General features: G+C 45.1%; 1 protein-coding gene across 2 annotated transcripts in view; it reads left to right on the forward strand.

Moving 5' to 3' along the window:
- The window catches only part of KIF13B (kinesin family member 13B), a 367935-nt gene that overhangs the window by 235208 nt on the left and 116963 nt on the right, over positions 1-15764 (forward strand). For both annotated transcript variants that reach the window (XM_073624835.1, XM_073624836.1), the window contains exon 24: positions 2871-3003. In XM_073624835.1, coding sequence (XP_073480936.1) covers positions 2871-3003 — 133 coding nt within the window. The remainder of the gene's footprint in view (positions 1-2870; positions 3004-15764) is intronic.

The following is a 15764-nucleotide window of genomic DNA, read 5'->3' on the forward strand; positions in this document are numbered from 1 at the left end:
GAGGGGGTCGCTTTGGCGCAGTCGGCCCTATCGAGGGGGTCGCTTTGGCGCAGTCGGCCCTATCGAGGGGGTCGCTTTGGCGCAGTCGGCCCTATCGAGGGGGTCGCTTTGGCGCAGTCGGCCCTATCGAGGGGGTCGCTTTGGCGCAGTCGGCCCTATCGAGGGGGTCGCTTTGGCGCAGTCGGCCCTATCGAGGGGGTCGCTTTGGCGCAGTCGGCCCTATCGAGGGGGTCGCTTTGGCGCAGTCGGCCCTATCGAGGGGGTCGCTTTGGCGCAGTCGGCCCTATCGAGGGGGTCGCTTTGGCGCAGTCGGCCCTATCGAGGGGGTCGCTTTGGCGCAGTCGGCCCTATCGAGGGGGTCGCTTTGGCGCAGTCGGCCCTATCGAGGGGGTCGCTTTGGCGCAGTCGGCCCTATCGAGGGGGTCGCCTTGGCGCAGTCGGCCCTATCGAGGGGGTCGCTTTGGCGCAGTCGGCCCAGCGTGGTGGTCGCTTTGACGCAGTCGGCCCTGTCGAGGGGGGCGCTTTGGCTCCTGTGGTCCAGCTGGGCAGCAGCTGTTTCTGTGGACTCCGGTGGTTCCCAAGGCTGAAGATGGTCACACAACAAGCACATCAGCGGTGCTGGACGGGAGGCGTGGTTGAGCTTGCGTTCGGAGCATGCGTGCTCTTTAATCAGGCATATCCTATATTCATGTGCCTGATGAAGGAGCACGCAGGCTCCGAATGCGAGCTTGACCACGCCTCCCATCCAGCACCACTGACGTGCTTGTTGTGTAACCGTCTTTAGCCTCGGAGCCTCAGGAACTGCTGACCACCACTGCTGCCCAGCTGGACTACAGGAGCCCAAGCTACTTATGCCATGCACATTATGTCTCACCAAAATTAAAGTTGATCTTACTTTTATTAAACAATGAATTTTAACTGATATACTGCACTCAGAGTGGCGCCGCTCCTCTCTTTCTCTCTCACCCATATCCACAGAGTCACTTCTGCTCTCTACAGCTGGCTGTCCACACTGATGCAGACCAGAACCCCTAAACCCTGGTCTGGTCTCAGCAGTATGTTAACTTTGCCTACTGGCACACCCGGACCTTGGAACTATATCCACATCGCACTAGCTGCGTTTCTATCGCTCCATCTTTTTTAATTTTAGTGTTATGTATGTGTAAGCTATGTGGATGGGAGAAACATTTGAGTAAAATAAAAAACTGTTAACCAAATGTTCATACATTCTTTTAAAAATTGGTTGCTGTCAAAGTACGAGCTGCACTGATGAGAGCAGATAAACAGACACAATTATGACTTAACCTGGTGGGTGATTCTCAAATACTGCTCTGTCATCAATGAGTAAGATCCTTTAATGCTGTTCCTTATTAGAGAATGAGATCCCGCAGCATTATAAATCTAGTCACGTGAAGTGAAAAAATTGATAACATATTAGAAAGGTGCTAACAATCTCAAATTAGTTTAAATACTTCTTAATTGTGAAAATACTGTATATAACCAAATGTGCAATAAAAACACATAAGAATGTGCAAAATTCAACATGTGGCGTATCAAAAAGTCCAGAAAAAATGGAATAAAATAAAAATATTAATTGTGATAAATCCAAGTCCAGTCCAATGATGATGATATGACCGAAGTATATATCAATAAGTACTGTGATCCAGTGAGATCGAATAGTGACTCAATCCCAACACAGACAATCCACCACTGTGTGCAATGGCTGCTCAACCTTATAATGGGTAATAACGCGTTTTCAAAGAATCATCAGCTTGTGAAGATCAACTTGTGGCAGATGGAACTCAGCTCGCACATAAAATGGAAATAAAGATCTGCATAGTGTAGTAAGTTAAAACAACTTTATTAAATGTGTGTAGAGTATCATGACCAAAACATCACACAATGATGCAGCGTGGAACAATTCCAAACTTCTGGTCTCAGCCGTAGATCGGAAGTGACGTCACCCGGCTCCTCCCGACGTGTTGCGTCACTGACACGTGACTTTATCAAGGTTTGGACAAAGCTCAGACACTCCCAGCCTATTCAAACCCCCTTGCATGCGCTCTACACTCCCCTGTTGCAATGGCTCTGAACTCAGCAATGTTGTGACAGAGAAGATCATGGACCACACATGTTTGGGAGCTTGGTCCCATGATGGAGTGAACAGTAAGACCTGAAAGTGTCTTACTAATGTCTTAGCAAAACCCACTGCCCAGGCTATTCAAATCAATGAAAAGAGCAAAAAACAGCAAGCCGTAGACCGTTTTTTGTTATTTATCTGGAGCTTGAACCCAAATGGTGGCAGCGATGCAGAGGGTTGATGAGCCAGATTGTTGCTACCACTAACCAGCAAGTGGAAGTCACTGGCTGGATCAACAGGTGTTTTCATCAAAATTTAATATATTTAAGAAAAAAAAAACACAAATTTTATTGTAACAAATATAATTTTTTTTTCTTTTTAGTTTCTACAACTCTTTTAAGTTCAAGTCCACACTAAATCCCGTTTTATTAATAATTGGATAAAGCTGTTACAATTGGTAATTTTGTCTTATGTGGTTGTACAGGCTAAATTAAGGCTGAGATGCTGGAGACACAGAATTAATGATTGCTGCATTATCATGGTTTTATTCATGATTGGTTTCCTCTGAATACAGCTGAGCGTGTGTAGTTTGTGTGCGCATGTGTGTATATTGTGTGTGTGTGTAGTTTGTGTATTGTGTGCGCATGTGTGTGTATTGTGTGCGTGTGTGTATTTTGTATGTGTGTGTGTGTAGTTTGTGTATTTTGTGCGCGTGTGTGTATTTTGTGTGTGTGTGTGTATTGTGCAGACGTGGAAATGCCACACTAATCCAGTCCATGTTACTCATCAGGTGGAGTGAGGTCACCCGGAAGGTGGAATTGTGGGTACAGATATTGGAATTAAATGAGAATGGAGAGTACTGTCCCGTAGAGGTTGTCCCTGCTAAAGACGTTCAGACGGGAGGCATCTTTCAGCTGAGACAGGTAAGGCTGGAATGATCTGTACTCGCGTTGTGCTTGTTGCTGGAGGATGACAGAGGTGCTGACAATGGAATATATTCATCATCATTATCCAAAATAACTGTAAAGACCTGCTGAATAAATCTGGAGAACACTAGCAGTTTCACCAGTTGGATGTATCTGTCATTTCTAAATTGGTGGTCAGTGAAGAAGTGATCCCTTATATTGGTGGTCAGTGAAGAAGGGATCTCTTATATTGGTGGTCAGTGTAGAAGGGATCTCTTACAATAGTGATCAGTGTAGAAGGGATCTCTTATATGGATTGTCGGCGTAGTATCGATCCCATACATTGGTGATCAGTGTAGTAGGGATCTCTTCGATTGGTGATCAGTTTAGTAGTGATCACTTACATTGGTGATCAGTGTAGAAGGGATCACTTATATGGGTTGTCAGTGTAGTAGCGATCCTATACATTGGTGGTCAGTGTAGAAGGGATCTCTTATATGGATTGCTGGTGTAGTATCGATCCCATACATTGGTGGTCAGTGTAGAAGGGATCTCTTACGGTAGTGATCAGTGTAGTAGGGATCTCTTCGATTGGTGATCAGTGTAGTAGTGATCACTTATATTGGTGATAAGTGTAGAAGGGATCTCTTACATTGGTGGTCAGTGTAGAAGGGATCTCTTACATTGGTGGTCAGTGTAGAAGGGATCTCTTACATTGGTGGTCAGTGTAGAAGGGATCTCTTACATTGGTGGTCAGTGTAGAAGGGATCTCTTACATTGGTGGTCAGTGTAGAAGGGATCTCTTACATTGGTGGTCAGTGTAGAAGGGATCTCTTACATTGGTGGTCAGTGTAGAAGGGATCTCTTACATTGGTGGTCAGTGTAGAAGGGATTTCTTACATTGGTGGTCAGTGTAGAAGGGATCTCTTACATTGGTGGTCAGTGTAGAAGGGATCTCTTACATTGGTGGTCAGTGTAGAAGGGATCTCTTATATGAATTGTCGGTGTAGTATCGATCCCATACATTGGTGGTCAGTGTAGAAGGGATCTCTTACGACGGTGGTCCATGTAGAAGGGATCTCTTATGATAGTGATCGGTGTAGTAGGGATCTCTTACAGTGATCACTTATATTGGTGGTCAGTGTTGAAGGGACCTCTTACATTGGTGGTCAGTGTAGAGGGGATCTCCTATATGGCTTGTCAGTCTAGTAGCGATCCCATACATTGGTGGTCAGTGTAGAAGGGATCTCTTTATATGGGTTGTCAGTGTAGTAGCGATCCTATACATTGGTGGTCAGTGTAGTAGGGATCTCTTATATGGGTTGTCAGTCTAGTAGCGATCCCATACATTGGTGGTCAGTGTAGAAGGGATCTCTAATATAGGTTGTCATTCTAGTAGCGATCCCATACATTGGTGGTCAGTGTAGAAGGGATCTCTTATATGGGTTGTCAGTGTAGTAGCGATCCCATACATTGGTGGTCAGTGTAGAAGGGATCTCTTATATGGGTTGTCAGTCTAGTAGCGATCCCATACATTGGTGGTCAGTGTAGAAGGGATCTCTTATATGGGTTGTCAGTGTAGTAGCGATCCCATACATTGGTGGTCAGTGTAGTCAGCAGATCAAACCTCCACTGTTCTCCCCAGCAACCTCCGTACAAAACCCTGGCTGAGAAAGGCAGCTTTAGACTGTCAAAGAAACCCTGGTGTTATTTTTATTACTTAAAAGTGTGTTAAGTGCTTTGTGAAATTCTTGTTATAATATGCAAATGAAACCCACTAAAGCACATCAAAATGCTTTGTTTTTTCAGCAATTATGTCAACGAGTGCTCGCTGAACATACGTTATAAATGCCTGTCAATTGAGTTGCTAGGGTTGTACACCTGCTGTGCCCATTACGAGGGTTTCTAACATCCCTTCACTGAGTTCCCGGGTCTGTACACCTGCTGTGCCCTCTATGAGGGGTTCCCACCATCCCTGTGCTGAGTTCCTGGGTCTGTATACCTGGTGTGCCCATTATGAGGGGTTCCCACCATCCCTGTGCTGAGTTCCTGGGTCTGTCTACCTGGTGTGCCCATTATGAGGGGTTCCCACCATCCCTGTGCTGGGTTCCCGGGTCTGTCTACCTGGTGTGCCCACTATGGGGGGTTTATATCATCCCTGTATGGAGTTCCCGGGTCTGTACACCTGCTGTGCCCATTATGAGGGGTTCCCACCATCCCTGTGCTGAGTTCCTGGGTCAGTACACCTGCTGTGCCCATTATGAGGGGTTCCCTCCATCCCTGTGCTGAGTTCCTGGGTCAGTACACCTGCTGTGCCCATTATGAGGGGTTCCCACCATCCCTGTGCTGAGTTCCTGGGTCTGTACACCTGCTGTGCCCATTATAAGGGGTTCCCTCCATCCCTGTGCTGGGTTCCCGGGTCTGTCTACCTGGTGTGCCCACTATGAGGGGTTTCTATCATCCCTGTGCTGAGTTCCTGGGTCTGTACACCTGCTGTGCCCATTATGAGGGGTTCCCACCATGATGAGTTCCCAGCTCTGCACTCCTGCTATTAGAGTCTCTTTTAGTGGCTGTTCTTCACTGTTCCATCTCACAATGCAAGTGTATGAGTTGGCGGAATTTACTTTCCATATATATGTATAGCTGAAACATTATCTCAAGTCAAAAACAAAGTTATTGCAGGAAGATAATGAGAACTCCCTTTAGTGAAAGTTGTTTAAACAAAAAAAAAGTGACAGTTGGGTCTCATTCACACCATCATGTGGTGGTAACACACCATGCATGCAGTTCTAATAGCACCCAACCCACCTGCAAAAAAGTTGCAGCCTAGACACAATGTTCCTGCATTACAGCCCATTATATTCTGAATGATTTGCTGCGGTCTGAAGCCGGCCATCAAAATGTGCGCAGTGTACTTTCCCGTTAAATTAAAGTCGGCGCTGGCGTTGTTTTTCCAGTCTTGTCACAGCCATGTCTGTGCATTGAATTGTGTTGGTGGATGGTCTTTTTTTTTTTTTTTTTTTTATTTTATACGGTTGTGGTTCTATATTACTTGCACGCCCCCCTCCTGCAATGAGCGGAGGAAACGATACCCTACGGCCTCCACCTTGTGTGGAGTAGCGGGGTAATGAATTGCTTTGTGCCGGCATTAATTGAAGTAAATTAAGCAAGCATTTACCTTGTTTATTGCCGAGGCAGAGGATTAAAAACCTCCAGCAGACCGGTCTCCCAGGGCTTGCCAGGAAATGTCTGAGCTGCATCTAATTGCTCCCGAGCTGCGTAATAACCACTTTCCCTCACCTTGTTGCTGCAATTACTGTCTCTGCTATTCTGCTAATTTTTCCCTAAAGTTTATAGCTAATTACCCGGTAATTCAAATTAGCCTTGCTCGCTGCGGGGGAGGCGTTCGGCGCATTCCTGTACACAGGCGGGCTGCCTCTTGCACTCCTCCACGCCGTGAATCATAGCAAGGTATGGGAGCCAAATCACTTCGGTTGGCCTAGAAACCAATCGCCTTAAAGTTGGACTCCAAATGAATGCAGCTTTGTTGTCGTTGATCATTTAAATGTATTTATTATATGGCAAAACCCAGACTGAGAGAGGAACGGGCCAATCGGGTGTGCTGCATGCAGATTTGCTGAACAGGATCATGCTGATGGGATGAGAGAGCAGAGTGATCAGGGGATGAACTTAGTCTTCTGCTGCTCTTCCACTGCACAGTCAGGAGCCAATGGGGAGGGGGGTATAGAGAGGATGCCACTATATTACCTTTACAGTCCAAATTTGTACCGGTGTCATCCTTTTGGGGGGGGGCATTTGAAATCCTGGCAGGAAATCTTGCAAGTTCTAACATTAACTTTAAGTTATTTGACCAATTGTACCAGGCATTCCTGACTTTATTCCTAAAACCTGTTATGGATTGTATTGTACTTTCCTGTGTTGATATACGTACAGTATCTCACAAAAGTGAGTACGCCCCTCACATTTTTGTAAATATTTTATTCCATCTTTTCACGTGACAACATTGAAGAAATGACACTTTGCTACAATGTAAAGTAGTGAGTGTACAGCTTGTATAACAGTGTAAATTTGCTGTCCCCTCAAAATAACTCAACACACAGCCATTAATGTCTAAACCGCTGGCAACAAAAGTGTGTACACCCCTAAGTGAAAATGTCCAAATTGGGCCCAATTAGCCATTTTCCCTCCCCGGTGTCATGTGACTCGTTAGTGTTACAAGGTCTCAGGTGTGATCGCTCTTACTCTCTCTCATACTGGTCCCTAAGGATGGGCTCAGGCGTGTTCGCAGCTCCACGTGCCCACGAGGAAGCTTATACTGTGCAGCGCTAATCACAGGCAGTGAAACATTTCCCGATCTGTGCAGCCGCGGATCAGGAAATGTCTCACTGCTTGTGATTAGTGCTGTGCAGTGTAAGCTCCCTGGCAGGCTCGGGCGCGTGGAGTTGCGGAAACGCCTGAGCCCATTCTTACTGGTCACTTGACGTTCAACATGGCACCTCATGGCAAAGAACTCTCTGAGAATCTGAAAAAAATAATTGCTCTACATAAAGATGGTCTAGGTGATGGGAAGATTGACAAGACATTGAAACTGAGCTGCAGCATGGTGGCCAAGACCAATACAGCGGTTTAACAGGACAGGTTCCACTCAAAACAGGCCTCGCCATGGTCAACCAAAGAGGTTTAGTGCAAGTCTTTCCCAGAGGTTGTCTTTGGGAAATAGACATATGAGGGCTGCCAGCATTGCTGCAGAGGTTGAAGGGGTGGGGGGTCAGCCTGTCAGTGCTCAGACCATACGCCGCACATTGCATCAAATTGGTCTGCATGGCTGTCATCTCAGAAGGAAGCCTCTTCTAAAGATGATGCACAAGAAAGCCTGCAAGCTGTCTGCTAAAGACAAGCAGACTAAGGACATGCATTACTGGAACCATGTCCTGTGGTCTGATGAGACCAAGATAAACTTATTTGGTTCAGATGGTGTCAAGCGTGTGTGGTGGCAACCAGGTGAGGAGTACAAAGACACGTGTGTTTTGCCTACAGTCAGGCATGGTGGTGGGGGTGTCATGGTCTGGGGCTGCATGAGTGCTGGGGAGCTACAGTTCATTGAGGGAACCATGAATGCCAACATGTACTGTGACATACTGAAGCAGAGCATGATCCCCTCCCTTCGGAGACTGGGCCGCAGGGCAGTATTCCAACATAATGACCCCAAACACACCTCCAAGGTGACCACTGCCTTGCTAAAGAAGCTGAGGGTAAAGGTGATGGACTGGCCAAGCATGTCTCCATTGAGAATCTGTGTGGCATGCTCAAATGGAAGGAGGAGGAGCACAAGGTCTCTAACATTCACCAGCTCTGTGATGTCATCATAGAGGAGTGGAAGAGGACTCCAGTGACAACCTGTGAAGCTCTGGTGAACTCCATGCCCAAGAGGGTTAAGGCAGTGCTGGAAAATAATGGCGGCAACACAAAAAATTTACACTTTGGGCCCAATGTGGACATTTTCACTTAGAGGTGTACTCACTTTTGTTGCCTGTGGTTTAGACATTAATGGCTGTGTGTTGTTATTTTGAGGGGACAGCAAATTTACACTGTTATACAAGCTGTACACTCACTACTTTACATTGTAGCAAAGTGTCATTTCTTCAGTGTTGTCACATGAAAAGATAGAACAAAATATTTACAAAAATGTGAGGGGTGTACTCACTTTTGTGTGATACTGTATAAGTGTGCCAGGGATGGGTGGACCTTCATAGCAACAGTGTTGAGCAGCTGGGGCACAGATAGGACAATCTGGCTGAGCATCAAGGCAGGAGGAGAGGAAAGGCATTGCCAATGATGCTCATCTCCTATGTGAACAGCAACAAATTTATCCATAGTTACATAATAGGTAAGGTGGAATAAAGACAACAGTCCATCCAGTTCAACTGTGTGTGTGTAGAAAAATTATTTCCCATATCCCTGTATATTGTTTTTACTAAGATGCACATGCTTCCCACCAATTGTGGAAGAGAGTTCCACATCCTTACCGCCCTGACAGTGTAAAACCCTCTACGTAGCTTAAGGTTAAACCGCTTCTGTTCCAGTCTAATCGTGTGGCCCCGTGTCCTCTCTACACTCCCTGGGACTGAAAAGTTTCATACTTACGCTGGGATCACCATTGAGATATTTGTATATCGCTATCCTATCTCCCCTCAAGCGCCTCTTCTCCAGCGGGAATACATTTAGCGCTTGTAGGCGTTCCTCATAATTGATGTACTCCAGTCCCCTTATTAATTTAGCTGCCCTTCGTTGGACTCGCTCCAGCTCTAGCACATCCCTTCTGAGAACTGGTGACCAGAATTAGAAGGAATACTCCAGATGCGGCCGAACCAGAGTTTTTATAAAGTGGCAGAATAATTGTTTTATCTCCTGGAGTAAATTCCCTTTTTAATGCATGCTAATTTTCTGCCGGCTTTGGTAGCCGCAGCTTGACACTGCATGCTATTGCTGAGTCTGTCCTCTACTAGGACCCCTAGAGCCTTCTCCATCCTGGAAGCCCCTATGGGTTCTCCACCTAGTGAGTAACTTACGTTCTTACCCCCCCAAAGTGCATTACCTTGCATTTTTCAATGTTAAACTTAATTTGCCATTCAATAGCCCACTCCATTAATTTATTTAGGTCCTCTTGTAAAGTTTATATATACTGCTGTGTTGTACTTGGTTTTTGCCATTTTGTGTTGTCAGCATACACTGAGATTGAGCTATGTATCCCATCCTCTATATCATTTATAAATAAATTAAACAGAATTGGTCCCAGAACAGAGCCTTGGGGTACCCCAATAGACCATTCTGAGTATACATTATTTAACACCACCCTTTGGACACGCCCCTGTAGCCAGTTTTCTATCCAAGAACAAACCTTATGGTCCATGCCTACAGACCTCAGCTTTTAGATTAAGCATTTATGGGGGACTGTATCAAATGCTTTTGCAAAATCCAAATACACCACATCCACCGGCCTACCTTTGTCCAGATGTCAGCTCGCTTCCTCGTTAAAAGGTCGGTTTGGCAATAGTGACCTTTCGTAAACCCATGCAGATTACTGCTAATTATACATCCGGTTTTCTAAACTTATGGGTCATCTGTTCCTGTAGGCTTTGACTGGCCAGCCGTGATGGGTGGGCTCCTCTACATATGCAAATATAAACAAAGAACGAATTTCTTCTGCGCTCGTGAAGGCGTTGTTGGTATAGAGTGGTAGTACTTTCAAAAGAAGGAAAATGGAAGATGATCATGAGTGTCCCAATGCCTAAACCAGGGGTCTCAAACTGGCGGCCCTCCAGTTGTTGCAAAACTACAAGTCCCATGAGGCATTGCAAGGCTCACAGTTACAAGCATGACTCCCACAGGCAGAGGCATGATGGGACCTGGAGTTCTGCAAGAGCTGGAGGGCCATCAGTTTGAGACCCCTGGCCTAAACTGACCAGGGGTGGTCCAAAGGAGGCCAAGTGGGAAAAAAAAAGTGGAAGGCATATAAAAAAAAGTTTCTATGTGTTTATAAAAACTGGGTTACAAAATATACACATTAAAAGTTAGAAGTTAGACATGCCTATGCAAGGGCAAGTGCTCAAAGGTGGGTTGACGTGTTTCTAGGAGTTCCCTCCTCATCAGAGCCTTGGAAAACAAAAGAAAGTCTGTACAATATGGTAGACCAACATAAAAAGGAGTGGCTAGTTGGGAGGTGTATCACATGGTAACTGATGGATTCTCCTTTACTCTAGAACTGTCCAAATCCCAGCGCTCTAAATAGAATAAATAGCACATATATAAAAAGTGTTGGAATCGTATACAACTTTTAATGTGTATAATTTGTAACCCAGTTTTTATGAATACGTAGCAACTTTTTTTAGATGCATTTATCTATTTTGTATATGAATAAACTGTATCATCTTGATCCAATCGTTGGATCACGCGCCTTCCACCTCTTTTTCCCACTTGGTCCTCTACATATGCAGCTGTTGCCCACTCAGGATGTTGGTATGGGAACCCTTAGACTCCCCCCTGCATAAATCTTTATCCCCACTCAAATACAAATTTACATTTTTACAAAAAGGTTTAAAGAAAATGTACTGAGAGCAGAGGGATGATGTTTGTGTGTGCTGCTGCTCCTTCACTGTTCAATCAGCAGGTGGGCAGGGGTTGTTCTTGATCCAGCTGTGCTGAATGGCATTGTCAGGGGTGTCCAGATAATAAAATCTTTGTCGAAACTTTTCATATGTATTTATCTCTACTGTGTTTCAAGCTGCTTTCCTGGAGTTCAGCCTTAAAATAAACCTGCCAGACATACTGTTCAAACTAAGAATATCGCCCAAGTGTGGACACCCTGTGGTTCCTGCAAGTACATTAGAAGATCTTAGCAATTTCTGTGCACTTGCGGCGCCCCCGTGTCTCTTGCACACAGTAAACCGAGAGTTTTAACTATTATAGACTAGACTCTAATACACCTAAAATGATCGCTACTTCATGAAATGCATTCAGTGTGATCAGATATTATTTATTCACTACAGATTTTTTAATAAATCCTTTTAATTACATATAATAAAACATACTAGAAACATACGCACATGTTCCCAAAGCCACACAGCCCCCCCCCCCCCCCCCTCTTTAGTATTGGACTATATTTTTGAACTACCGATCGTCATTGACCTGTCTTATGGTATTTGCAGGTAGCTACCTACATAGGGATGTTGGGTTATTGTGTAAAGCACATGTGTCAGGCACAAGGCCCGCAGGCTGAATCTGGCCAACTGGCCATTTCATGTGACCCTTGCACCTCTCCTGCAGCTGAGGCCCCCCCCTTGTCTCTGCCCCATCCTTGCCTCGGCAGTTGGCAGCAGAGAGGAGGACAGAACTCCTCCACCAGATCCGGTACCTCTCCATGCAGCAGCAGAGTGGCTGGTCTCTGCCCCTCCATCTCAGCAGCAGAAAGGATAACAGAACTCCTTTTACAGATTCTGCGCCTCTCTGTTTAGCCACAGCACCCCCTTATCTCTGCCCCCCCCCCCCCCATCTTACTATTCAGCAGACTCCAGCAGCTGAATCCAGCCCTCCTCTGGTTCTTCTCCAGACCCTGCACTTTCTGCTTCCCAGCTCCAGCCCCAGCTTCTTCCTAGCAGCAGAACAAGAACTGTGATGTAAGGGAGGGTGGGGGGCTTTCGACTTTAGATGGTGGAGGGACTCTTGACACTCAATGTAAGGGAGGGTGGGATGCTCTGGACATCTGCTTATAATTATGAGAATAAGAAATACGTTTCTTGTGGATGATACCAGTGGTGTGCAATCCTCCTTTTAAGACTTGCGTCATCTGCTACAGGAGTGTGAGTGGGCTCCGTGCCGATCTCTGCCTGGCCTTCACAGCTTAAATGTGAATCTTCGAGCACCTGATTTCAGTATGAGGGTGGAGTTGTACACAAACCTTTTAATGCTATCCCTTGTTGGGGGACTGTTTGTGCCGTAGGCAGAGTCTGCTCTTTAGCCGGCTGGACCAGCTTCCTGGTCTCAACAGCTCCAATGCATGTCCTCCTCCAAATCACTCCTCCAGCCACCAGTGGTTAGTAAGTTCGATTCTGTGCCAACAGTTAAACAAAAAGCCAGTTAAGCCACAATAGCTGTGCTGTAAACACTAAACATCCAATATGTGTTTCCAGCGTCCACATAAGTGGCATTCTGCGGTAGATGCTCATGGCTGAGACACCAACCCAGTGTTGCGTCATCTTTTTTATGGACCCCTTAATTTGAGGAGGTAGGGAAGTGAAATGCTGATCAATGCTAGCTCCGCATTCATAGCACAAATCCAAATGATACAAAGTGCTACATGCGCCATATCCTGGTCCTGGGGGACTGGAGGCTCAGAAGATGGTTATGGTGAGACTTTTTCAACTACTACCTTAAATTCCATTCCATATGTCACTTAAAAGATTTGTGTAGGCATGACCCCCTCCCCCTAAGCCCCCCTCACCTATTGAAAAGCATATCTCCGCATTCTTTTTTTCTTGTTCCTGTAGTGAAGAACAACTTTTATTACTCCCTGTGACATCACCAGGGTTATCAAATATTTCCAAGTGCCACTGTTTGGGAGCTTATTAATTATTGACAAGGGCATCCTCCCAGAACTTTATCTCTATAGAGCCCTTTTCATGCACCCAGTAATTGTGGAGGATTGAAGACTACCATTGGAATTCTTGGCAGGCATTCTTGCGAGGTACCATTGGATGTCCTGGCAGAGATCCTTGCAAGTACCATTGGAAGTCCTAGCAGGGATCCTTGCGGGTACCATTAGAAGTCCTGGCAGGGATTCTTGCGAGGTACCATTAGATGTCCTGGCAGGGATTCTTGCAAGGTACCATTGCTTGCGAGTATTCCATATGCTCCAGTCACCTAAGAGGTTATTGTAGGCATGACTCGGGTTGACCCCCTCTAAGCCTCCCTCGTCCATTGAAAAGCATGCCGCAGCATTCTTTTTTTCTTGTTCCTGTAGTGAAAAACAACTTTTATTACTTCCTGTGATATCATCCTCAGGGTTGTCAAATATTTCCAAGTGCCATTGCTTGGGAGCTTATGGATTATTGACAAGGGCATGCTCCCAGAACTTCATCTCTATAGAGCCATTTTCCATGCACCTAGTGATTTGTGGAGGATTGAGGAGTACCATTGGAAGTCCTGGCAGGGATTCTTGCGAGGTACCATGGATGTCCTGGCGGGGATTCTTGCAAGTACCATTGGATGTCCTGGCAGAGATCCTTGCGAGTACCATTGGAAGTCCTGGCAGAGATCCTTGCGAGTACCATTGGAAGTCCTGGCAGAGATCCTTGCGAGTACCATTGGAAGTCCTGGCAGAGATCCTTGCGAGTACCATTGGAAGTCCTGGCAGAGATCCTTGCGAGTACCATTGGAAGTCCTGGCAGAGATCCTTGCGAGTACCTTTGGAAGTCCTAAAGTGCTACGTGCTAACAATAAATGTGAATAATAATAATGATCAAAAAATCAACTAATAATTGCCAATATACTCCAAATCTAATGCAGTTGGAAGAATATTAATATACGCAATGGTAGTCAATTGCTGAAACACAAATACCATAAATAGTGAATAATAGTGTATAATGGGTGCAATACACAAATCAGCTACTAATTGCTAAAATATCATATAAGTGAAATATAAATTGCAAGAAAATATATGTAAGCCGTTGGTGCAACCCAATTGCTAGAAAGGTGAAAAATAAATGTACTACCACAATAAAAATATTAATATTATATACTTTCAAATAATCCCCAAGAGATACCCCCAACTGGGCTAGCAAAGTTGCAATAACTGCTTGCAGATAATCCCAAAGTAAAGTACCACCAGCTGGGCTTGTCCCAAAGCTCTTTGACAGAAAACTTTACCGGAACACAGACAATGACTCTTCAACCTGGGCTGTCAGTCAATCCCCATAGGTGTATACAGAGCGGTACCTCTATCGTGGATCAGTAGGTGAAATGGCTGGTGTTCAAATAGGAAAGGTCACAGGCTTGCAGATGTCCACCCAAAAACAAAGAAAAAATGATATGGTGAAGTATCCTCGGTTGCAATCAGCCATGTCAGAGAGCTTCCGCGATCGCCGCTAGTAGAGTGCGTTCCACGGAGCCAGGAAGAAAACGTCACTTGGTTAGGAGTCAGCCGGATGTTACGTCGATGGGTTTTGCCCCTCCCCCAGGGCGTCATCAAGGGACTTTGCTAGCCCAGTTGGGGGTATCTCTTGGGGATTATTTGAAAGTATATAATATTAATATTTTTATTGTGGTAGTACATTTATTTTTCACCTTTCTAGCAATTGGGTTGCACCAACGGCTTACATATATTTTCTTGCAATTTATATTTCACTTATATGATATTTTAGCAATTAGTAGCTGATTTGTGTATTGCACCCATTACACTATAATTCACTATTTATGGTATTTGTGTTTCAGCAATTGACTACCATTGCGTATATTAATATTCTTCCAACTGCCTTAGATTTGGAGTATATTGGCAATTATTAGTTGATTTTTTGATCATTATTATTATTCACATTTATTGTTAGCATGTAGCACTTTAGTTTTTCATGGTGTAGCTTATTTATCAGCGCTGTATACGTATGTTTTTTATTTTTTAAGTATCAGTACTTTTTTACAGCAGCGATAATATTTATTTGATTTATTTGTCGCTAGCGCTGCTTCTTTCACATAACCTTTGGAAGTCCTGGCAGAGATCCTTGCGCGGTACCATTGGAAGTCCTGGCGGGGATTCTTGTGCGGTACCATTAGATGTCCTGGCAGGGATCTATGCAAGTACCATTGCTTGCAAGTATTCCATATGCTCCAGTCACCTAAAAGATTATTGTAGGCATGACTCAGGTTGACCCCCTCTAAGCCTCCCTCGCCCATTGAAAAGCATGTCCCAGCATTCTTTTTTTTTCTTGTTCCTGTAGAGAAAAACAACTTTTATCACTCCCTGTGACATCATCACCAGGGTTGTCAATTATTTCCAGGAGCCACTGATTGGGAGCTTATTGATTATTAACAAGGGCATGCTCCCAGAACTACATCTCCATATAGCGCTTTCCCTGCACCCAGTAATTGTGCGGGAGCATTGGTTTGCTAGCAAAGAAATCAATGTATGAATGTGGAGAGGAACAGAGATGGGTGGAGTTCTTTAGTCCAGAAGGCAGGGTTGACAATGCTGCTTTGGATTCCAGAGTAGA

The sequence above is a fragment of the Aquarana catesbeiana genome, linkage group LG04 (assembly GCF_042186555.1).
Source record: "Aquarana catesbeiana isolate 2022-GZ linkage group LG04, ASM4218655v1, whole genome shotgun sequence".
NCBI lineage: Eukaryota > Metazoa > Chordata > Amphibia > Anura > Ranidae > Aquarana > Aquarana catesbeiana.